Below are 24,967 nucleotides of genomic sequence, written 5' to 3'. Positions count from 1 at the left end.
TTCCCCAGGTGATCAGGCCTAAGAAAGAATACACAAACTCCTGTGAAACCTGCTTCACTAAGAATGCTCTCAATTAAATGATAAAGGTCCAAGCAGGAAATGAGTTTGTTTCCCAAAGTTTTGTAGCCTTTTAGCTAACTGACTCTGACTCAGAATAAGCCCTCATAGTTCTTTGCATGCTATCTATTGTTTGATCCTTACTGCCTGACAATGATTAATGAACTTTACCTATATTTCTGTGCAATTTAAAAGCCAATAAAAACCTGTGAAGGGAAGGATGGGATGCTGTCCTCTTGAATGAGTTGCCAGGCTGCTCAGAGGCACCCTCCCCTTGAGAGGGTAGTTGTGTCATCCCTTTTCCTCCACAGGACTCGGTAGTCCATGTGAATGTATCTGGCCTCATCCATAATGCTGCGGACACTGCGGGCCAGTGTCTGCATCATATTGGGCTCCCAGACTTATGACAAAGTGGCATTGCAGCTCAGGAGGGAAAAGGAAACTATTTTCAATAAATGGAGCTGAGTCAACTGCATATCCATGTGTGAAGGAAAAGGACCTTGACCCTACACACTAATACACAATAATAAATATAATAAATATCATTCGGTTATAAACCTAAATGTGAAAGGAATACAACAAGGCTTTTTAGAAGAAAACATCAAAGAATATCTTCATGACCTTGTAGTAGGCAAATATTTCTTAAAGAAGACAAAATGTTAGTCATACAGAAAGTAATTACAACTGCCAGCCAAGATGGAGGCATAGGTAGATACACTTTGCCTCCTTGCACAACTGAAAGAAGGATGACAAATTTAAAAACAAAAAACAACCAGAACTGCCAGAAAACCAAACTATATGGAAGTCCAACAACCAAGGAGTTAAAGAAGAAACATTCATCCAGACTGGTAGGAGGGACAGAGACGGGCAGCTGGGGCAGAGAGGACTTGCTGCAAGGCAGCAGCTGGAGGACTGGGCAGGCGAGGCCACAGCTGGTGATCCCACACTGGTGTGCAGATAAACCTGGAGGAACAACTGAGGAGCAAGACAGAACACCCAACCCAGGGTTCCAGTGCGGGGAAATAAAGCCTTAAAACCTCTGGTTCCAAAATCCTGTGGTGGTTGCAGTGGCAGGAGAAACTCCCAACCTCACAGGAGAGTTCGTTGGAGAGACCCACAGGGTCCTAGAACATACACAAACCTACCCACCCGGGAATTAGCACGAGAAGGGCCCAATTTGTTTGTGGGCAGTGAGGGAAGTGGCTGAAAGCCAGCCAAGAACCAAGAAGGGGCCATTGTTCCTTCTCTGACTCCTCTCCCACAGACAGCGCCACTACTGAGCAACATGGGTTGCTTGGCCCTGGTGAATATCTAAGGCCCCACCCCTTATAATGTAACAGGTGTGGTGAGACAAAGAAATATGGCCCAAATGAAAGAACAGATCAGAATTCCAGAAAAACAACTAAGCGATGAAGAGATAGTTAACCTAACAGATGCAGAGTTCAAAACACTAGTTATCAGAATGCTCACAGAAATGGTTGAGTATGGTCGCAAAATAGAGGAAAAAGTGAAGGCCATGAAAAGTGAAATAAAGAAAAATAGACAGAGAACTGGCAATGACAGGAAGAAAACTGGGACACAAACTGACTATTTGGAACAGAAGGAAGAAATAAACATTCAAACAGAACAAAATGAAGAAACAAGAATTCAAAAAAATGAGAAGAGGCTTAGGGACCTGCAGGCTAACTTTAAATATTCCAACATTTGATTCATATGGGTACTAGAAGGAGAAGAGGAAGAGCAAGAAACTGAAAACTTATTTGAAAAAATAATGGAGAACTTTCCCAATCTGGCAAAGGAAATAGACTTCCAGGAAGTCCAGGAAGCTCACAAAGTCCCAAAGAAGTTGGACCCAAGGAAGCACACACCAAGGCACATTATAATTACATTAGCCAAGATTAAAGAGAAGGAGAGAATCTTAAAAGCAGCAAGAGAAAAGGAGACAGTTACCTACAAAGGAGTTCCCATAAGACTATGAGTTGATTTCTCAAAAGAAACCTTACAGGCATGAAGAGGCTGGAAAGAAGTATTCCAAGTCATAAAACACAAGGATCTCCATCTAAGATGACTCTATCCAGCAAAGCTTTCATTTAGAATGGAAGGGCAGATAAAGTGCTTCCCAGATAAAGTTAAGTTAAAGGAGTTCATCATCACTCAGCTCTTATTATATGAAATGTTAAAGGGACTTATCTAAGAAAAAGAAAATGATCAAAACTATAAACAGTAAAATGACAAAAAAAAAACACTTACAATTATCAAAACTGAACCTAAAAAACAAAAACAAAATCGAACTAAGCAAACAACTAGAACAGGAACAGAATTACAGAAATGGAGGGTTATCAGTGGGAAAAGGGGAATGGGGAAAAAGGTACAGGGAATAAGTAGCATAAAAGGTAGGTACAAAATAGACAGGGGGAGGTTAAGAATAGTATAGAAAATGGAGAAGCCAAAGAACTTATGTGTATGACCCATGGACATGAACTAAGGTGGGAGAATGATGGCGGGAGAGGGGTCCAGGGTGGAGGGGAATTAAAAGGAGGAAAAATATGGGACAACCATAATAGCATAATCATTTATATTTTAAGTATAAAATATACTTAAAAAAGAAAGTAATTCTTAAGTTAGACTACATTTAAATTAAGAAATTCCATTCCTCAGAAAGCATCATTAAGAGAATGAAAAGACAAACCATAAAGTGAGAGAAGATACAGTACATATATCTGATAAAGGACTTGGACCCAGAATATACGAAGGGGGCCCAAAAATATGGAATCACTTTCTGGAGGGCGGCCCCTTGTGGTACAGGCTTCCTCCTCTAGGTGAGTGTTCCAGGAACCCATCAATATCAGTGCACCCATTGGCGTTGTTGTGAGAGGCTGCGTTTGGCTTCAGTAAAATTTTTTGAAGATTCTTTCAACACATTTGCCCATTTCATGAAAATGCACCTGCCCACACTACACTGTGTGGGCAGGTGTTCAGCAGTTTTTGACCAAAAACTGTGTTAACCCCATGCCCCACCCTTCCTATTCACCTGCTCTTGTCCTAAGTGACTTTTTTTTGTTTCCCCAGCTGACAAACGTCCTCAAAGGAAAATGTTTTGTCAATGTGGAAGATGTGAAACAAAAAATAGCAGGAGCACTAAAAGGCATCAAAGTCGATGAGTTTAAAAAGTGTTTTCAGCAGTGGAAAAAAATGTTTTGCCCTGGCTGGCATAGCTCAGTGGATTGAGCATGGGCTGCGAACCAAAGTGTCACAGGTTTGATTCCCAGTCAGGGCACATGCCTGGGTTGCAGGCCATGACCCCCAGCAACCGCACACTAATGTTTCTCTCTCTCTCTCCCCCTTCCCTCTCTAAAAATAAATAAATAAAATCTTTAAAAAAATGTTTCAGTAGGTGTATTGCATCAAATGGAGAGTATTTGGAGGTGACTGAAGTTTAAACATCTAAGAGTAAATACACACTTTTTATAAATAAATTCCGTGGGGTTTTTTGTATGTAGGGGGTCCTGCCTTATCTGAGAACTGAAAAGTCATCAGAGAAAAGCAGGAAAATGGGCAAAAGACTTGAGGGGGCACTACACAGGATATTCGAATAGTTAATAAACATATGAAAAGGCACTCCACGTCATTAGTTGTTATTAGTCATCAGGAAAGTGCAAAGTAAAGTCACAATAGAATGCACACCCACAAAATAGCTAAAATTATAAAGAATGACCACGGCTAGTTTGGATCCACACCAGCTGAGTCACTCAGACACTGCTGGGAGGAATGTGAAATGCTCCAAACTGGCAGTTTCTACTAAAGTTAGATATACACCTACCCTGTGTACCAACAATGTAACAGCGGGGGCGGGAAGCCAACCAGAAATGAGTGCTTACGCCCACCGGAAATGAGTACTAAAAAGTTTAGAGCAGCAGTTCCTGGTAATAGTTTCATGTGTAATAGGTCGCGTGCTAACAATTACTAGTTTGCAGTAGTCTGTGACAGTCCTGACCTGGAAGCCACCCAAGTGCCCACCAGCAGGTCACTGGGTAAGCGGTGGCAGTCCCATGCTGCGATACTGTACAGCAGCGATTTTCAGCCTTTTTCATCTCATGGCACACATCAATTAATCACTAAAATTCTGCAGCCCACCAAAAGATATATTGCACTTTTTGCCAGTCTGATCAAACAAACAAAAAAAACCATATAATTTTGATTCATTCATACCGGACAGGTATTGTGTTGGCTGTTGTCATTTTTTTATGTGACAATCTAAGGGAAAAGAAGTCACTGTCCCTGACTAAATAGTCGGGTGTCGTATGTTTTAAGAACGCCTGCTGCACAGTGACGGGCCGCGGCACGCGGCGGGAGATCCCTGCTTTGCAGCCGTGAAGGACGCCTACAAGTACAGGCCAACGTCGAGCAGTCTCGCCGGGGGAGCGTTGAGTGACTGAAGCCACACTCATGACGGTGAGCGCTGCACGGCTGCATTCACCTGGAGTTCACACACCGGCAGAAGGAATGGGCACTGTCAGAGGTGAGGACAGGGGTTGTTCTTGGGGTGCAGCAATAGAGAGGCGGCGGGGGCGGGGCTTGTCTGCGCTGTTGTATCCTGCTGCCTTTTCCAGGGGCTGGTTACAAGAGGGTGCTAGTTTGTGGAAATGTTAGACACTCATGATTTATCTGCCTTTCTGTATGCATGTAGTACTTTAATTAAAATATATTTTATGTTATAAAATATATAACACTAGTTAGCGACGCACATTTGGTAAAATCACCCACATGCGAAGGATAGGATGATTGCCTGTGGGAGAGAAGGCACTGGTGTGAGATGTGGAAATAAAAGAGCATAAACGGATGAACAGCGAGGAGAAGGGCCTCACATAGATGGTGACAACAGCGAGCCACAAATGTGGGACATGACTGAGGGAACTTTCCGAGGGACAGTCCAGACAATTTCTTAAATGTCTTTATCTGAAAGCATATTATGGAAGACTCTGCTCAAAGGTTTGGCCTTAGCTTGAAAACAAAACAAAACAAAACCATGAGAAAAGCAGGCGAAGGGACATAAACAGAAATGCACCCCAGCCATCTAGGTCATATTGGCACTTTGAGCAGCAATGTGGTTTCGCAGAATAGCAGCGTCCCCAAGTTACTGTTAATGTGAGTGTTCCTGGTTTTGTGGTTTGGGTTTGGAGTCCAATATTATGTGTTTTAGTTGTAGAGAACTGTGGCAGAAGAGATATAAACAGCCCCTGGCCAGTGTGGCTCAGCTGGTTGGAGCATCATCCTGTAGAATAGAAGGTCACTAGTTTGATTCCCGGTTAGGGCACATACCCAGGTTGCTGGTTCAATCCCAGGTCGGGGTGCTTATAAGAAGGCAATCAATCGATACTTCTCTCTCACATTGATGTTTCTCTTTCTCTCTCTCTTTCCCCTTCCCTCCCTTTATCCGCCCCTCCTCTACTCTTTCTCTAAAAGCAATGGGAGAAAAATGTCACAGGGCAAGGAAAAAAAAAAAGACATATAAACAGCAGTGTATGTTGGTGTGCGTTTAAGAAACTACAGTTATAATTTAAGTAGGCACAGGGAGTGTATAAGAAACACTTTTTCTTAAAGGGGATCTCTGCATTTCTCTAGACTAGATACTGTCTGAGGTCCAGCACAGATGTTCTGTGAGTGAGCGATTCTAGATTTGAAGAGTCCTTGGTCTTCATGCTACCATATTTCATCCCTACTTGAAATCTTACCATAGGTCCCTGGTGTCCCCATATCCTTCATGATGACTCACAAGGCCCTTCAATTTGTGGCTCCCACTGGCTCCTCTCCCATCATCATTTACTTACCCTCCTCACTCAAGTCATTCTCAGCTTTTGGAGGTCTTGCATATGCTGTTCTTTCTGCCTGGAATCATCTTCTACTCTCCACATCAGAGTTTTACTTCCCTTTATCCTTTAAGCCTCAGCTTAGACATCTCCTCCTCCAGGAAGCACTCCTTGACTCTGCAGACTGGATCAGGCACCTTATCTGGACTTCTATAGCCCCTGGGCATCCCCTGTGCCTGTGCCTCCCCCATCCCAGCACTGACCCCTCTGCATCATCACTATCTAGCTGGATCTAACTCTCCCCGTGGACTGGGAGCTTTGTAGGGGCAGGGCCAAGCTGACTCAGTCACCATTATGTCCCTCCTATTGCCCAGCAGAGGCCAGGCACAGAGTAGGCACCAAATAAATATTTCATAGATGAAATAATAAATTCTAGAATCCTAAGTTGGTATGTTCCCAAGTACTTAAGCTTCTAAGAGCTGGTGTCCAGGGCATTGTTTGCCAGCTGACCATGGCCACCAGTCCATTCACTCATGTGCATCACCTGCTTTCCCAGAGGCCCTTGGGTTCGACACCCTGCTTGACGTCTTTTAATGATAAAATTCCAAAAATCTTAGTATCAAAGATCCCATGATTGTCAAATGCTGAGTCAATAAAAGTCTGAGATTCTAAGGGAACTAATTCTGACTTTAGGGTTTCAAGATTTTATGATTATAACAACACAAATTTTATGTGTAAAGCACTCCAGGTCAAAGGTGCTAAGGGTTTAGTGTTCCCAAAGCTTATGATTATGAAGTTACATGTCTCTGAAGGGTCTTTGCTCATAAATTTTTAGGCTGATGATTAAACTCTTCTGAGGTTGTAAAGCCGCATGAATACACAGTCCTAAGGTCCAAGGGCCTACATTTCCTAACCTCTAAGGACTAAGGTTCTGTAACTCTACAGCTCTCTGATCTTTGCTTATATTGTTCTAAAACATCAAAGTAGGTAACCAACCATCCTGGTTGTCCCTGAGGGCTTCAGTGCTAAAGCTGGAAGGTTTGGTCATTCTCTCTCAGGATCCACCTTTCTTTTTTTATTTTTTAAAGATTGTATTTACTTATTTTTAGAGAAAGGGGAAGGGAGGGAGAAGAAAGAAAGGGAGAGAAACAGCAATGTGTGATTGCCTCTTGTGCACCCCCTACTGGGGACCTAGCCTGCAACCCAGGCATGTGCCCTGACTGGGAATTGAACCAGCGATTCAGTGGATTGAGTCTCAGTGGATTGAGTCCAGCACTCAATCCACTGAGCCACACTAACCAAGGCATTAAAAAAAAAGTAAATAAAATCTTTATTTAAAAAAAAAAGAAATTCTAAAGGGTTAGGATTATAAGGCCCTAGGATCTATATGTATTAGAGTTTAAATTTCGAAGGGCCTGAGTGATTAAAATTTCTAAGGCCTGTGATTATAAAATTCTGTTTACATCTCTGTTTCTAAAAGTCTCAGGTTCAAGTCTGACATTCTAAGGTCCTAAAATCTGGCATTTCATCATTTCAGGATTCTAAGGAAGCATGCTTACAAAATCACACGTTTCTGGGAGTGTACACATCTCTGAGGTTCTAAGGCTGCACTGCTCCAAGCAGCAGCCACAGGCCATATGTGGCTATTTAATTAAAACTAAATAAAATCACAAATCCAGTCCCTCAGGTTGCACCGGCCGCATTTTGAGTGCTCGTAACAACAAGTACTACTGCGTAGTATATCGGACATCACAGGTAGAGAACATTTCTCCACCATCGTGGAAAGTCCTATTAGACAGCGCTGAGCTACATGTTTGAGCTCTCAGTGTCTGTAACTGTCTTCCTGCCCTCCAGGCCATCAGGGTTCTCAGGCAGTGAGGTACACACGAAACACCGCAGCAGTCCCCTCCCTTCCCTCCCTGCCGTCTCCCACCCCAGCCCTCTCCCAGGTACCTGCCAAGGCCTTGATCCGGGAGCACTCAAACAGGGAGGCAGCTGCGGTGGATGCTGCGGGCTGCTCCCGATCCCAGCCCCGATCCGGACTCTCCCAGCGGGCTGCAGGGTTGTTGTTGTTAGAGGCCAGCAGGCCCTCCATGTTGTCCACTTCTCCCGGCACCTGCGCCATCGGGGACGGGGAGGCCTGCAGTGGGTACAGGCAGGTTAGGGCAGGCAGCAGGGCCTGAGCTCAGAGATCCCACTTCGTACAGCGACTGGCTGTGAGTCCTGTCTTCTCTCTCATCCTCAGTTTTCCTGTCTCTACACTGGGCCTAATAATAACAACAAGCTGGCACAGGGTAGGGACTGGGCAAATTGTCACTGTTATTGTTGCTACAACCCTATAATGCAGTGATAACAATAGTTAACATCTACTGAGCATTTGCACTGTACTGAGTACTATGTATGCATTATCTTATTTAATTTCCACAAATTCCCTAAAGATAGGCTATTATGAGGCCTATTATAAGAGGAGGAAACTGAGGCACAGAGGAGTTAATTCACTTGCCCAACGTCCCAGAGCTAGGGAGTAGCCAGGATGCAAGCTCAGGCACTGTGATGGAATGACTTATTGCATCCATGGCTTCAATTCTCCCTTATAGCCATTCTCACACATCTATCTGGTGTCCTCCTCGGTGGCAATTGGAGGGGTGGGAGAGCAGGGTGAAGGGACGTGCCCCACCGCTTTACTCTGGGTTTGGCCCCCTGGCTTTGATGAACAGAATTAGGTGGAAGTGCTGGTAGGTTCTGAGCCTAGGACTCGGGAGACCTTGCCTGGTTTTGCTCGTGTTTGACTGTAGCCAAAAGAAAAGCCCTGCAAGGCTGGTCCAGGGCCACAGCCCCACGTGTTTCTGTCAAGACCACTGACAGCGGTCAACGGCAAACATCCCTCTCTCACCCTCACGAGTGAATGGATGAGCCAGAGGAGCCCAACCTCAGTCCCTGGCCTCGGGCGCCATGGCCACATAACTGTTTGCATGTTTTGTTTTAAGACACTAAGTTTGAGGGTGGTTTCTTACACAGCATTCTCTTGGCAATGGCTAACTGACATAGTGTCTGACTCTAGAACACTGACAGATTGTACATGTAAAATTTAAGGAGGTAGGAGACATCAGATACTTCTCCTCTACCCTCCAGGAATCCAAGCTTGATTCTAAGACAAAGAAAGGAGGGAACTGGGAGGAAATCAGTGTCTCCCTTCCCAAAAGATTCAGGCAGTTGCCAACCCACCAGGTTCAAGGGAGGCAGGGTCTAGATCTTGGTCACTGTGGTGGACATTTTCTCTTTTGGTGGACATTCCAAAATCCCCTGCTATTCTTCCCTTCTTCCATGGAAAGTTATGTGGGCACATGGCTGCTTACCACCTGTGTGACCTTGGCCAAAGCACTTCCCCTCTCTGGGCCTCAATTTGTTCATGTATAAAATGGTAATAATAACAGGACGCATTTCGTAGGGGTTTGGGAAGATAAAAGGATTTAATAATGCAGGGAACATGGTAGCTAGTACCCGCAAGCCCTCAAAACACGGTCCTTGCTAGTATTTTCATCCTGTGGTCACATATCTTCACAATCAAAGTGCCTGTGCTGGAGTCAGACAGAAACGAGTTCAAATCCTGCTTCATTCTTGCTGTATCTTTAACCCAGTATCTTTAGCTCACCTCTCGGTGCCTCAGTTTCCCTCCCTGTTAAATAGCGAACATAATTATTTCTTCAATGGAGGACCGAGGAACGGGGAGGCACTTGGCACTTTGTGAGCTCTCGGGCTGCCGGAGAACAGCCCTCCAATGGCTCTGGCCGTTAAGCGACTGAATGGAGAAGGAAGCGGAGGAGGGTGAAGGGTGGAAAGGGGTGTCTTGTGGCCCCAGCGAAGGCTGGTGGGGTGCAAGGCTGAGGGTGGGAGCACATGCTTTAACCTTTCCGAGGCCGCGCCTCTCTCTCCCTGCAGTCTAGTCACGGTTCCCGAGGAGGGGGCCTGGAAAGGACAAGGCCTGGGTGGAAGACTCACGCATGGCGCGGAGACTGAATTGGGTTGGGAGGTGGGGGTTCATTCCGTCCTCGACCCTTCGCCTTCCCCCTGCCAGGGAGACCCTGGCGGCTCAGGCTACGGCCCCTGCGCGCGGGGGAGGGATGCTCGGGCAGGTGGGCAAATGCTGCAGGGAGGGGCTCTCCGCCCCCACTTTGCTCACCTGGGCTGGCGGCTGCCGGTGCTGCTGTCCCCGCTGCTCCCGGCGTCCGACTGCCCTCCCTGTCAGCGTCGGTGGCCCGGCCCAGAGCAGCCCGGCTCCACTCGGCCTCGCCGGCCCCGCGGTTCGGTCAGATCCGCATGCGCCGCCGCCGCCGCCACCGCCGCCGCGCCTCCCCCCAGCTCGCGCGGCCGCCGCGCTCGCGCGCCCTCGGGACCCCCTTCCGCCTGCGTCCCCCGCTGTCCCGGCCGCCTGCAGCGTGGGCCCACGCGCGCTCACACGCCTGGCCGCGGCGTGTGATACACAGGTGCGCTCTTGGGGACCAGAGGCAGCATCACACACAGTCACATTCTCTAACAATGTCACACATACCGGGTCACATACAGCATCACAAAAGTTATCCACACACACACACTCACACAGGGTCATACAGAGTCAAAAGTGCAAACTCACACGCGATCACACACCCGCACCGGGTCCCACACTGGCACAGTGCCTGACAATGTCACACGCTGTGACACTGAGGTCGTGCCACCAACCACCACGCACGCGGTGCCACACACAAACACACATGCCACACACTGTCCCGCACTCCTGTGGGTGTCACAAAGAGTGCCGTGTATTCCCACATCACACACAACTTCGCAGTCACGCAGTGTCACATACCTTTTTGCACACCCGAACTTGTCACACCGGTCGGTCACACTCACACAAGGCCACACACTCTGCAGTATCACACACTCATACATCGTGTCACAGGAGGTCACAAGCAGCATCACAAGAGTAACAGCCACACACTCAAATGGGGTCAGCGTCACACATCCTTACATGGCACATGAGTGTCAGTCACACTGTCACCTCTAACAGAGTCACACACTCGCATGACATATTCTACACGCCTCACATTCGCAGGTTCCCCAGAGTCGTGGGCGCAGATGGCATCACGAACTGACACAGTGTGGCCCAGAGTGTCACCACAAGGTCACACAAAAGCAGATCAATGCTTGCCACACGTGTCACACAAGCCTCGCTCCGCAATGTGGTGTTACACACAGAGGATGGCAAATGGCGTCCACAGTCGTGCTGTCCTTTGGGGTTACTCAGTCCCACAGAGTCACACGGACACATAGGCACACAGTTACACAGTGTCAAACCCTCGCGCCCACACTGTCCTCCCTCACTTTCCTTTTGGAGGCCCTGGGGCATAGAGTGAGTCCCAGACCCACCTCCAGACCCTGGGAGAGGGGGCGTGCCCCAGGAAAGACTGGTGGGCGTGGCCCGCTGTCGCCCTGCCCCTTGGGTGGGGTCCAGAGCTCGAAGGCGGAGCACTGGGGCCACCTTTTCTTGTCCATCATATACGGCGACACCTCCCAGTCTAGGTGGTGAGCGGAAGGGCGGGTGCCCGGAGGCAGACGAGACGCGCTCCGCCCACCCTCTCCCCAGCTGGAGGGGCGGCCTGTTTGTCCCCGCCCCTCGGTTTGAGCGAGTGGCCCAGGGGCGGGCGGAGGCGTGGTCCTCCGAGTGGTTCCCGTCCAGTCCCTCCCGCTAAAGAAGGGCGCTGAGGGCAGCCCAGCAGTCAGTCGGTTCCCGCGCGGCCGGACAATCTGCGACCTCGTGCCCCCACGACCTCACAGCATGGCCGTCAAGAAGATTGCCATCTTCGGCGCCACCGGCAAGACCGGGCTCACCACGCTGGCTCAGGCGGTGCAAGCAGGCATGAGCTGGGGCGGGCGGGAGATGTCACGGGGTGCACAGGCACCAGGAAGGGGCATCGTGGGGTCGAGCTGAGGCCTTTTGGGGCCGTCAGTGCCTTGGTGTGTCAGGGGCGCAGAAGTGGGGAACGCTATGAGGTCCAATTTTCTGTGAGTTCGAGCAACAGGAATTGGCCCTGGGAGGCTGGGGGACTCTGATGACAGGTTTAAATCCAGGCGCTTATGACAAGTGTTGTTACTGTGGTCACCGGTGGCTGCGCGCCCAGCGGGGCTCCCAGCCCTGCTTGCCCTCCCAGCCCTGCTTGCCCTCCAGCACCCCTCTCTCATCGCACGCACGTGTTAAATCCTCACAGCACTCAGTGAGAGGTTGGATCTTGTATCCCGTGGTTTCACAGATGAGAAAACCAAGGTGGAGGGGAGAGTGACTTACCCATTGTCACACGACTGGAAAGTGACAGTGCTGGGATTTGAATCAAAGCTTTTATATATTAAAATATATATATATATATATATATTTTAAATATCGTGCTATTTTTATTTTTTTAAGATTTTATTTATTTATTTTTAGAGAGGGAAGGGAGGGAGAAAGAGAAACATCAATGTGCGGTTGCTGGGTTGCTGGGGGCCGTGGCCTGCAACCCAGGTATGTGCCCTGACTGGGGATCAAACCTGCGACACTTTGGTTCGCAGCCCACGCTCAATCCACTGAGCTATGCCAGCCAGGGCTGCACCAAGCTCTTAACCGCCCAAAGCCTGCTAGCTCATGGCTGGGACGGGAAGGCTGGAGGTGGAAAAGTCTGGAGGGCGGGCTGCTGTAACCATCTGAGGGAGAGAGGATCACGGAGACAGACATGGTGGAGATGGGGACGCTGGGAAGTCTACGAGGCTAAAAATCCAGAGTTGCCCCAGGGAAGGCGGCGGGAAAGGGGGTGATGGTTGGGCAGCCTTCAGCCCCTACTGTCCAGACTTCACCAAAACCCAGCCGGGCCTGCGACTTACAGATATAGGGCCCCTCCCTTGCTGGTCTTGGCGACTCTGAAGATATTGACTATCTGGGTGCCCCAAAAGGGTGGAGGCCCCCAAGATTCCACTCTATGCTACCTCCTAGCCCAGCCCTCCCTTGGAGAGACTGCCTGAAAGCTCCCCACTAGGCCCACTGCTCTCCCCCTCCTCAGGAAGACCTAGTTGGGACCTTAACTTGTGGGAAGGGAGAAACAAATTTGCTGATAAACATTTGTAAGAGGGAGAAGTTAAGAACTGCTGAATCACCCTGAGGAACCGGATTCTCTCTCGGTACAACCTTTTCCTTAATCCGGAATTACACTGAATCCTGCTCATCCACCCTGCTGGTCACAGCTGGGACTGCATCCTGGGGAATTGAGAGCTGGGGCCTAGGGAGGCCTTGCCTTCTCACTGTGGCTCAGACAGGTTTCCGCACAGGTCAGCGCCTCGCTGTCGAATGAGCTGGGCTTTTCTTTACCTGGGTGATTCTGTGCGGCTGCATCCTGACCGATGTGGACTCTGGTGCTAGCCTGCCCACACTCAAACCCCAGCTCTGCCACTTAGCCACCTGTGTGGCCAAATGCCTGGGGGCCTACATACCTAGATGTCTGTAAAGGAGATGAAACTTAGCATTTGCCCTGGGGCTCTGGTGATGATGAAATAGGGTGGCACACGGAAAGTGCCTAGAATCGCGTTGAGCACATAGCTGGTGCTCAGTAAGCACTGCCTGGCTGAGCGAACTCAGATCCCAGTTGTGTGATCCTGGCCGAGCTACGTACAACTGCCTCAGTTTCCTCATTATGATAATACCTACCTTGTAGGGCTCCTTCAATCTGGTGCTTTTCAAACTGGGTTGTAGTGATGTGTGACATATATGCGGTTGGTTATGACAGTGTCTGAATGTATAGCACGTAAAATACTGGTTTTATGCGTCTGTGTGTACTGGATGAGGCTGTGAAATAGATTTTGTGTAGAGGATTGAGATCGAAAAAGCCTAAAAGGGGTTGAAACTTGCTCTCAACTAGTTAGGAAAACACTATAGATGTGCTACACATATGATTATATATGTATAAATATGTTTATATGCACATACATCTAATTATATATATTACATATACATTTATATACACACAGACATAGAGAAGGGTAAAGCAAAACCAATGTGAAAATCTAGGCCTTGTTGCTTTTCTATAGGTCTGAATTTATTTCAAAATAAATAATTAACACAAAACTGTAAATAAAGTAAGAGGTTTGTAAAAGAAAAGTTGGGAAATACCTTATACATGTTTTTATTCTTTGTAAAGGGTAAAATCTGTGAATTCTAAACCTGTTTGGTATGGTAGCCACTAACTTATTTTTAAATTAAAATTGAAATGTCGATTGTATTAAAAACTTGGTGTGGAAGGGGAACCACATTTATTTGTAAAAAGAGCTTAGCACAGCACTTCTAATAAATGTCGCTGCTCACCGATAATGTAACAATCGATGGGCGCCCTTGTGCTGAGATCTGTGTCAAAGCTCTCGCTGTCTGTGACAGCATGTGTTCCCCCAGATGCTCACCGTTTTCCAGGACCTGTTTGAGCCAGTGCAGTGGCAGTTAGCCTCCACCCACACCCACCCGCCGAAAGCCCGTGCTGCTCCCAGATGCAAGTGAGGGCAGCACAGGTTTTGTGTCATCCCCAGTGAAAGGTGGTCACACGGGATGGGGACACTGGGGATTGTGACCTTCACTTTCTTTACTCTTTAAAAAAACTAATTTGTCTTCCAATTATGGTTGGCATGTAATAATATATTAGTTTCAGGTGTACACCACCGTGATTAGACATTTATATAACTTACAGAGTTGACAATCTTCACTTTCTAGAGGAGACTGAAGGAGTTTCCTTACTGGGCCCATGGGGCCCTCAGTTTGCTGCAGGTCAGCATCAGCAGGGCCCTGACAGGAAGCACGAGTGGCTGGAGGGGCCTGGGGAAAGAGTGTAGAGGGTGCTCCAGGCAGAGGGGACAGCCTGTGCAAGGGCAGGAGGAGCACAATGTGTTTGAGGAACTGAAAGACGTTCAGTGGGTGAAGAGGACAGTGGCTGCAGCGCAGGGTGGAGAGGAGGGCAGGCCTGGTCATAAAGGGGTCTTGAAGGCTGGCGGGAGGACTTTATTGTCTCAGGGCACTGGGGAGGATCTGAGTGGGGGGCGCTTCTGTGGAAGGTTCTGTCTGGCTGCTCTGTGGAATGGGGACTGGAGGGGGTGACGACTCGGGTCAGGGCCCAGAGCGGCCTAGGCCAGGCCGGGAAACAGCGCCGCGAGGTGGCTGAAAGGCATGGTAACAGCCAGCACCCACAGAATGCTCACTCCCGTGCCAGGCACACCCCTCAACTTTTCATTTGTTTTCGTTTTGTATTTTTATGATAGCTTTCTTAAGATACCATTCACACATTGTACAATTTGCCCCTTTAAAGCATACAGTTCGGTGGTATTTCAAATATTCACAAAGTTGTGCAAATATCACAAACAATTTAGAACATTTGCATCGCCCCAAAGACACCCCTAGAAATCACCTCCATGCTCCCACCCAACCCCTACCCCAGAAGCCATCCATCTACTTTCTGCCTCCAAAGAGTTGTCTGTTCTGGACAGTTCATACATGTGGAATCGTACAATATGTGGTTCTTTGTGACTGGAGTCTTCACTTAGCAAAAAAATCTTTTCCAAGGCTCACCCATGTTGTAACAAGTATCAGCGTGTTATTTCTTTTTATTGGATACATTGTATGAATCCACCACATTTTATTTATCCATTCACTTGGTGGACATTGGATTGTTTCCACTTTTTTGGTGATCATGAATAACGTTTCTTATGAACATTTGTGTACAATTTTTTTATGTGGATGTGTGTTTTTATTTCTCTTGAGTGGAATGGCTGGGTAACCTTATGTTTAACCATTTGAGGAACTACCAGGCTGTTTTTCCTAAGTGGTGACACCATTTTACATTCCCCTCAGCATTCACTGTATGAGGATCTCGGTTTCCCACTGCACACCAGCGTCTATTGTCTATCCTTTTATTACAGACCTCCCAGTGGGGGCGAAGTGGTATCTCAGTGTGGTGTTGGTTTGCATTTCCCTGACGGCTGATGATGTTGAGTGTCTTTTCATGTGTTTATTTACCATTTGTGTATCTACTTTGGAGAAATGTCAGATCTTATCCCAGTTTGTAATTGGATTATTCTCCTTTTCCTTATCAAGTTGTGGAAGTTCTTTATACATATATGTTAAGCACAAGTCCCTTACCCGATATATGATTTGCAAACTTATTCTCCCACATTGTGGGTTGTCTTTTTACTTTCCGGAGAGTGTCCTTGGAAGCATGTGGGTATTTAATTTTAAGTTGTTGTTACCTGTGCTTTCAGTGTCATAGCTAGGAGTCTAATCCAAAGGCACAAAGATTTGTGCTTATGTTTTCTTCAAAGTGTTTTATAGTTTTAGCTCTTATATTTAGGTCTTGTGTCACTTTTAAGTGAATTTTCATATGTGGTATGAAGTAGGAATCCAACCTCATCCTTTTACGTGGAGATAGCCAGTCGTCCCAGCACCGTTTGTTGAAAAGACTATTCTTTCCCCAATGAATGACCTTGGCACCTTTGTCAAAAATCATCTGTCTACTTAACTTTTAGTTACATGATTTAAACTGACAACAGTCCTATAAAGTAGAGACTATTATTTGTGTCACTTTACAAATGAAACCCCTGAGGCCCAAAGGGGTTGAATGAATTGCCCAATGTCATTCAGCTAGCTAGTGATAGGGCTGGAGTTCAAACTCAGGGTTACTTTGAGAATTAATGAGTTAGTATATGTAAAGACACTTGGCACCTGGCACATGGTGAATATTGGTTGCATATTTATCATTATTATCATCACTGCCCCATAGTGTAAAAATCTCCTGCCATTTGTTTTTGAAGTGGATGATGACAGATATTAAGAGAAATGGGACAATATCATTGTTTTTCTTCTTCCTCTGTTATTGTCAGAGTAAGAGATTAATTGTCTGACAGATGATGACCAATAAGGTTTCTTTGCTAGTATCATTATGAACCTGCAGGTTTTTATACGTTGATGTGTTTCTATTGAATTCAGAACCCCATCATTAAGTGAGCACTGTCTCACCAGCTGGCCCTTTCCCTGCCCCGGCCCAGCGGCCATCTCTCAAGGAGCTCTGGTTCACTCACTGTTCAGGAAAATGACATATAGAGGCTGACTTCATCAGCTTGGGCTATTATAACAAAATGCCTTAGAATGGATGGGTTAAATAGCAGACATTTCTTTCTTTTTTAAAAAAGATTTTATTTACTTATTTTTAGAGCAGGGAAGGAAGGGAGAAAGAGAGGGAGAGAAACATCAATGTGTGGTTGCCTCTCACACACCCCCTACTGGGGACTTGGCCAGAAAGCCAGGCATGTGCCCTGACTGGGAATGGAATCGGCAACCGTTTGGTTCACAGGCCCGCACTCAATCCGCTGACCTACACCAGCCAGGGCCAGGAGTTTATTTCTTATACTTGTAGTTCTGGGGGGTGGGAAGTCCAAGATAAAGGTACCAACAGATTTGGTTTCTGGTGAGAACCTTTTTCCAGGCTTGCAGATGGCTGACTTCTTGCTGTGTTCTTACATGATGGAGCGAGAGAGCCCTGGTTTGTCTTCCTCTCCTTCTGAAGACATGAATCCTATCATAGGGGTCCCATCCTCATGAAGGCCCCACCTCCAAAAACCATCACTGTGGGGTTAGGGCTTCAGCGCACGAATTTGCAGGGAATACAGCCAGTCTATAACAGAGCCACGATTAGTCATTTTATTTTTTTGATATCACCATTTGCAATACACCTGAACATTAACATCTTTTGCTGTTGTTCAAAACAAAGGAAAAACAGGTTGGTTGTGAACTTTAAAATGTGTGTGTATGTTGGAGGGGGGGACAGGAATTATCAAAAATTCTTTTGGGAGGTAACATATCAAGGCAATGATTTCTTTAATGACCACTGGGGCAGGGCCCAGCCCTCTAGGAATAAGGTATAAGGATGAATCCCAGCTCTTGGCACCCTTTGGGCAACTCCTGTCTTCCTCTGTGCCTCAGTTTCCTCCAGGACTGTGGTTGGGGACCATAGACCAGTGTGACACCAGGCATTAACTCCTTAGATGCCAGAGGGCATAAAAATCGAGGGGGGGGGGGGGCAGAGAGGTCCTTGAGGCACCAGTGAAGGTAATTTCTGAGCTGGCAGGAAGGAATGGCCCATTTTTAACAACCAGCTGAATACCAACTGTGGGTATACCAACAAAAATGTCTGGAGACCACTCCCTCAGAACAGGGGGCCAGAAATGTATTCGAAGGTTCATGGCCTCACCAGGACCCAGCCCCTGGAGCCCAGGAGTGCCAACCCACAAGCCTGCTGACCTGCCTTTCTGTCCTTCTTGCCCACAGGTTATGAGGTGACGGTGTTGGTGCGGGACTCTTCCAGGTTGCCCTCGGAGGGGCCCCAGCCGGCCCACGTGGTAGTGGGCGATGTTCGGCAGGCAGCTGACGTGGACAAGACCGTGGCCGGGCAGGATGCTGTCATCGTGCTGTTGGGCACCCGCAATGACCTCAGTACTAGGCCCCCCCTCTGCCCACGGCCCACACCTGCACCTCGGCCCCCAGCACCACCCCCACCCCCGGCCCCACCCCTGCCACCACCTCCACCACCGCCGCCTGCCAGTGACAGCCACTCTCTGTCCCCTCTAAGGTCCTACCACAGTGATGTCAGAGGGTGCCCAGAACATTGTGGCAGCCATGAAGGCCCATGGTGTGGACAAGGTCGTGGCCTGCACCTCGGGTGGGTGGTAGGGTCGTAGGGGTGGGGCTGAAGGGGGGTTGGGTAAATGGACAGGCAGCCCAAGGGCTTGTGCAAGGTGGCATTGGAGCCATCCCAAGTCACTGTACGGTTATCAAAGATCAATTGAGTATCTGAACCTTCCTGGGAGATGCCAAGGACATGGTGGTGACCTAAACAGCCCTGGGCCCTACACCCACAGATTTCACAGGTGACAGGGAAGTGGTAAACAGAGCCATCATAAAACAGTGATGGGCCACAGCTGTCAGGGCCAGGATGGGGGGCTGAAGCAGAGGGTTTAGGGCTGGGATAAGGGGCCTAGTCAGAGGGATCAAGGCTGGGATTGGGGCCCAGGCAGATGGGTTAGGGCTGGGGTTGGGGGCCCAGGAAGAGGGGTCAAGGCCGAGATAAAGAGAAGCCTAGGGTACTGGGAGCCCAGAGGAGGTGCTTAACAGCTGAAGGCAAAGTCAGAGAGAGCCTTCTAGGGTAAGTGACAGAGCTACAGATATGCAGACCTAGTCTCTGCCTTCACAGAGCTCCCCATTTAAGAGGCAATAGACGTTGAATAAACAGCTGCCACAAATAATGTAAAAAGAAGGCTGTGGGGTACATGACAGGAGTAGTTAATGCTGACAGGTAACAATTATTGAGTACTTAATGTATGCCAGGCACCATCTGAACAGGGGTGAATGCCACTTCCTCCTCACAAAACTCCTTTGAGGACTCATGCTGGCACATAGTAGGTGCTCAGTGAATAGTAGCTGTTGTCCCTTATATAGCTAAGGGAGTGGAGGCAGTGGAGGCCCATCAGCTTACCTGAGATCACACAGCTCACAGCTGCAGAGCTGGCATGTGATACCTGGCTGGCTGTCTCCACAGTCCACACTCCTCGCCTGGTCCCTCACACCAGTCGCCTCCCAGAAAGGGAAGTGACGTGAGGGAGGGTTGTACGGTGAGACAACAGGGTCTCTGGGCAGAGGTATCAGCTGTTGTGAGGGTTGCGAGGCCAGAGCGAGGCTTCAGCAGAACTGGTGAAGGAGAGAGTTGGGTGGTGAGGTCAGAGGGCTGATGGGGTCAGATTAGGTGGGTCCCTGTAGCCCTGATGGGGACTTTGCTTTTACCCTGAATGAGGTCAGACGAGCTTCAACTCCTCTGGATATTCACAGGCCCCCTGTGGCTGCGTTTGGGGGAGCAGATTGGGAGGACAGAGGCAGGGAGACCACGGAGGAAGCTGCTGCCAGGGTCCAGGCAGGAGGTGACAGCGGACAAAGCAGATGGGGTGGGAAGCGATCAGCTCTTATGTGGGCTGTGGGGGAAAGACTGTTTGGGCCTGAAGAAACTGAAGGACAGCGGTGAGCCCCTGCAGGCTTTTGTCCTGGCACAGTCCCCAGTGGGCCAAGCGCCTCGCCGGGCTGTCCTCACTCCTCGGTTGATGCTGCCTTGTGTCCCCCCAGCCTTCCTGCTCTGGGACCCGGCCAAGGTGCCCCCACGACTGCAGGATGTGACCAATGACCACATTCGGATGCACAAGGTGCTGCAGGATTCAGGTCTGAAGTATGTGGCCGTGATGCCGCCCCACATAGGTGAGTGAGGCTAGGACCCAGTGGCAAGCTCACCACCAGCCTGCCCCCTCCTGTCCTCTGGAGACATCTGCCAGGCCTTCCTGGCCCATCCAAAATTGCAAACCTCCCCCTATGCTCTCTATCTGCTTTGCTGCTTGATTTTATTCTCCTTTCTAATATACTTTTTGGCTATCTCTGTTGAACAAACCAGTCGTATATTATGACTTTCTGTCTCGGTGCCGGGAGCTGACCCAGGGAGAGGCTTGCACCTGAGGTTGCTCAGTAGCTGGGAGTGGAGTCCTGTGGAAGGCTTCCTCTCAGACACGCCAGTGGGTGGTGCGACTGTGGCTGGACACCTGCACTCGGCCTCCCCTGGGATCAGGCCTCTTAGGGCTGCTTCTGCTACATTCTCTTTAATAGAAGCGAGTTCCGTCCTGGCTGGCGTAGCTCAGTGGATTGAGTGTGGGCTGTGAACCAAAGTGTCGCAGGTTCAATTCCCAGTCAGGGCACATGCCTGCAGCAACCACACATTGATGTTTCTCTCTCTCTCTTTCTCCCTCCCTTCCTTCTCTAAAAATAAATAAATAAAATTTTTTTAAAGGTCTAAAAAAAATAGAAGCGAGTTCCTAGGATTGGTCCAGATTCAAAGGAAGTGGACTTCCACTTCACACATGTCACATCATTTCTTTACCTTACTTAGTGTGTTTCCCTCACTAGGATGTCAGCTCTTTGGAGGCACGGATCTTGTCTTATTTAGATTACAGCCGTGATCCTAGTGCTTAAACAGGGCCCGGCATATAGTAGATGTTTAGTAAATGTTTGTCAGATGAACTAACACAGGGGACCCACCTCTCGTGTTGCTGTGGAGGGAACAAGCAAACATCTCCTGAAACCTCCTTCCCCCTCCCAAACCTGTGACCCACACTGAGAGTCAGACACAGGGAGAGAGCCATTCATTCCACAGACATCTCTTGCATTTGACCCGTGGGCCTGGCCACCATCATGAGCACTGGTGACACAGCCTCTGCTCTCATGAGGCTTACATTTCTATTGGGGGGCGGGATAAAGATAGCTGACAATATCTCCACAGTGAATGAATGAAGAAACAAGCCCAGTGAAGAGCATAGTAATGGCATGAAGCACAGGCTCTCTAAGGAGACGGCTTCCTGCAGCAAGGGAGGGAGTCGGGTAAAGGTCTGAGGGACGGAAGGACTGGGATAAGGAACAGCAGTGCAGGGACTCAGAGTCCAGACCCTAGGACCCCACCACTGTTGCCTGCTCACCGGAAGAACAGTTCTGCTTTGTCCTCTGCTTTCTGGGGCCCCTGACAGGAGTGGGGAACAACACACCCCAGAGGGCCAAACAAGGTTCACTGTTTAGATTTACTTAAGTGACTGTATCAGGACCCTATGATCCCAGGACCCTGAGCTTTGTTTGAATCAGTGAAGCTGCCTAGTGGAGAAGCTGGGTGAAAACCCCAACCCCTGGCCTCCCAGCCTCAGTTTCCTTTTCTGTAAACAAAGCTCATCGTATTGCTTCTTGGCCTGCTAGGTTTGGAATAAGTACCCAGGGAGGGCATGCCTAACAGTCATTTAACACAGAGTGCTTTTTTCAGTTTTTTTCTTTTGTATCTGTGCACATGGAAACTTCGAAACCTCCAGAAAAGTTGAAGGAATTAAAGTGTATGAATACCTAAAGTTCTTCATTGAGGTTTAGTTTTTAATATATTGGCCTTATTTGCATTTTGTCCTATCTTTCTATATATAACTGACTAGTTATCAATTATCTTTGCATGTGTTTAATATTTCACATATATATTAGTATTTTGTTCAAATATTTTATTTATTTATTTTTAGAGATAGAGGAAGAGAGGGAAAAAGAAAGGGAGGGAAACATCGATCAGTTACCTCTCATATGCACCCCCCCCCCCACAACTGGGGACCTGGCCCGCAACCCAGGCATGTGCCCATATTTTTAAAAAAGATTTTATTTAACTTTTTTAGAGAGGGGAAGGGAGGGAGAAAGAGAGGGAGAGAAACATCAATGTGTGGTTGCCTTGCAAGCATCCCCTACTGGGGACCTGGCCCACAACCCAGGCATGTGCCCTTACTGGGAATGGAAGCAGCAACCCTTTGATGCGCAGGCCAGTGCTTAACTACTGAGCCACACCAGCCAGGGCTCTCATTAGTGTTTTTGACAGAACAATGTGAGAGCGAGTTGCAGACATTCTCACACTTCACTTGTAGAGCCTCAGTAGAAATCTTCAGAGAAGAGTATTTGTGTACAAGCCACAGGACCGTAAATGAACCAAGGAAATTGACGTGAACTCTATCATATCATTTAGTATCCATGTCCTATTCAAATTTCCCTGACTGTCAACAAATATCTTCCAATCTTCCCCTCCCCGCTAGTCAGGATCCAATCGAGGATCCGCTCTGTGGTGCGTTGCCACAATACCTTAAATCTGGAGCAGTCTGTCACATCTTTTTTTCCTTTTCATGTTTCTCACAACATTAACCAGGCCTGGCATCTTTTTAAATGCCCACCTTCTGGATTTTTGGTTGTGTTCTCACAGGTGCAGAGTAAACATTTTTAGTAGGAATGCCGGGAAAGTAAGAATGCACCCAACTCCAGGTTGTGCCTGTGCTGGTGTGCTGCCTTTCATCCCTAAATTCAGTTGCTCGCTGAAAGGTATTATTTTAAATTATTATAATGCATCCACGAGATGCCCTGCAACAGCCAGGTCATACCCGTCCGCTGTCTGCATTGTCTAGGAAAGACCGAGCTGTGTCCCTGGCATCAGAACACACCAACTCCATGTTCACAAGGTCAGGAAAATGCACTCTCCCAGTGCCCACAGAATACAACCCATGCCCTGACCTGTGGGACTGGGACATGTCCCTCGGTCCCCCCAGAGGGCTCCAGAGATTGGAAAGCATCCAGACGGAGATACCCAGAGCCAATCGAGCCTTTGGCACTGGCATGTGACTCCCTCTTCAAGATTCAGTGTCCCCACTTGTAACACAGAGTTAATAAGTAGTTCCTGGTCCATTTTCTGTGTTATTTCTCCCAGTCTAACATACTGCCTCCTGTACCTTCCTATCTTATTAGTCGTCTTTGCTTAGCAAATGTCTGCATGCTGAGAGCAGGGATCTGTGTCTGCTTTGTCCCTCACTGAGTGCCCAGCACCTGACACAACAGGTCATCAATAACGATCTGTTGGATGAATGAAGGGAAGGGTATAGATTAGTGCCCTGCTCGTGGGGAGGGTTTCATATGTTGTCAGCTCTAATACCGTTTATGCTGGGCACACTGCAGGCCCCCAGAGCCATCACTGTAGCGACCACATGTTGGGGGTTGGAAAAAGTGCATCTTCATCTGTCCCCTCTGTCTTTACAGGAGACCAGCCACTGACTGGGGCCTACTCAGTGACCCTGGATGGACACGGGCCCTCGAGGGTCATCTCCAAACATGACCTGGGCCACTTCATGCTGCGCTGCCTCACCACTGATGAGTACGATGGGCGCAGCGTCTACCCTTCCCACCAGTACAACTAGCGCTCTGGTCCCCGTCCAGGAGGACAGCATCCTGGGAAATGCAGAACAAAGGAAGGGAGCAATAAATTTTGAGCCAAGAGCTTCAGATTATACTAGAAGGCCCAACTCTGGCTGTGGGTATCTCAATGACTCTGTGTGCTCTGTGTGTAAGATTTTCTGGGTGTTCCTTCATTCATTTCCTTAGTTACAGTTTGTTGAGTCATTGTTCCCCACCTGGCCCTGTGCTGGGGACCCCGTAGTGACTAAGGTAGCTGTGAGCCTTGCCTTCACACATCTCACAGTCTAATGGTGACAACCCACAGTGAGGAAGCACAGAGGGCAGTGGGAACCCAGAGAGGATACCGCACCTAACTCGGGGAGCAAGCAAGGCTCTGTTGAACAGGGGAGTTCCCACCTGCAATCTGGTTTGGGAAGAATGAGCCAGGAAGAGGTCCTAAGGTGTGATGGCATCCTGAGCAGAAGGAAGCACATGAGCAAAGACCAGGAGGCTGGAGAGCACACAAAGAACTAAAATCAATCCCCTACAGCCAATGATTATTTTCTCAGATGAGGAGTGGTCAACCCAAGAGGCTGTTCCCTGGATGCTAAGTTGTGCAGAGTCATTGTAAAAAGTTTGAACTTTATTCTGAGGTTTTATGCAAGGAGGGAAGCAGGGGACTGATTGGTAGGGAGGGGGCACAGTAAGGTTTGGGTCTGATAAAACTCCCCTTGGATACTGTGTGAAGGTGGGTGGGAGCAGGGCAAGAGTGGAGGTTGGGAGCCCAGGAGGAAAGGGCAGAAATCTTGAGGAGGGGAAGAGAGAGTGGGTGGAGCCTGATAGGAACAACTAGGTGGCGGGGGAGGGCAGCATCCCTGAGGAAAGGGAGTTGCGACCCGGAGACCAGGTTACAGCGGGGCCTCCCTGAGATGAGGAACCTAGAGGAGGGACAGGTTTGGAAGGAGGGAAGTATGTCCCCTTCCTAATCATGTCCCTCTGAAATCTACTGTCCCTGCCTTTATTCCCCAGAGACACCTTTCCCAGGCCTGAGTGAGAGCCGCTCCTCTCTTGCTACCTCCAGCCTCTTCCCAGGTCCCCTGCAACACCCTCTCCCCTCCTCCCCCTCCTCCCCCACCGGCAAAATCCATTCTAGTCTTACAGTTTCTACAAACAGTGTAAGATGACTTGGTTGTCAAATTCCATCCAGTGAGAAGTGGCCTTGGGTAACCTGGTAAACTTGTGGGGGTGGGGCACTACTGGTTCA

At 48.5% G+C, this 24,967-nt stretch overlaps 2 protein-coding genes across 2 annotated transcripts in view; one reads left to right on the top strand and one right to left on the bottom strand.

Annotated features, from left to right (window-relative positions):
- Positions 1 to 7,989, bottom strand: part of SPTBN4 (spectrin beta, non-erythrocytic 4) — a 70,409-nt gene extending 62,420 nt beyond the window's left edge. The window contains exon 1 of the mRNA XM_028529904.2: positions 7,818 to 7,989. Within this exon, the coding sequence (XP_028385705.1) occupies positions 7,818 to 7,989 (172 nt within the window). The remainder of the gene's footprint in view (positions 1 to 7,817) is intronic.
- A 3,687-nt stretch (positions 7,990 to 11,676) lies between these two features.
- BLVRB (biliverdin reductase B) lies at positions 11,677 to 23,831 on the top strand. Its single transcript, XM_028529761.2, has 5 exons — positions 11,677 to 11,755; positions 18,220 to 18,384; positions 18,521 to 18,610; positions 20,062 to 20,190; positions 23,569 to 23,831. Exons 1-5 carry the CDS (start codon positions 11,677 to 11,679, stop codon positions 23,724 to 23,726), a joined length of 621 nt encoding a protein of 206 aa, XP_028385562.1. The 3' UTR covers positions 23,727 to 23,831.
- Positions 23,832 to 24,967: the final 1,136 nt, after the last annotated feature.

The sequence above is a fragment of the Phyllostomus discolor genome, chromosome 12 (assembly GCF_004126475.2).
Source record: "Phyllostomus discolor isolate MPI-MPIP mPhyDis1 chromosome 12, mPhyDis1.pri.v3, whole genome shotgun sequence".
NCBI lineage: Eukaryota > Metazoa > Chordata > Mammalia > Chiroptera > Phyllostomidae > Phyllostomus > Phyllostomus discolor.
Note: the sequence above shows the minus strand (reverse complement) of the source record. Positions and strands in the feature narration are given on the sequence as shown.

Coding starts and splice junctions, on each gene's coding strand:
- BLVRB (XM_028529761.2), top strand. CDS start 11,677: ATGGCCGTCAAGAAGATTGCCATCTTCGGCGCCACCGGCAAGACCGGG. Junction 18,611..20,061: donor GGTCGTGGCCTGCACCTCGG/GTGGGTGGTAGG, acceptor GTGTCCCCCCAG/CCTTCCTGCTCTGGGACCCG. Junction 20,191..23,568: donor CGTGATGCCGCCCCACATAG/GTGAGTGAGGCT, acceptor CTGTCTTTACAG/GAGACCAGCCACTGACTGGG.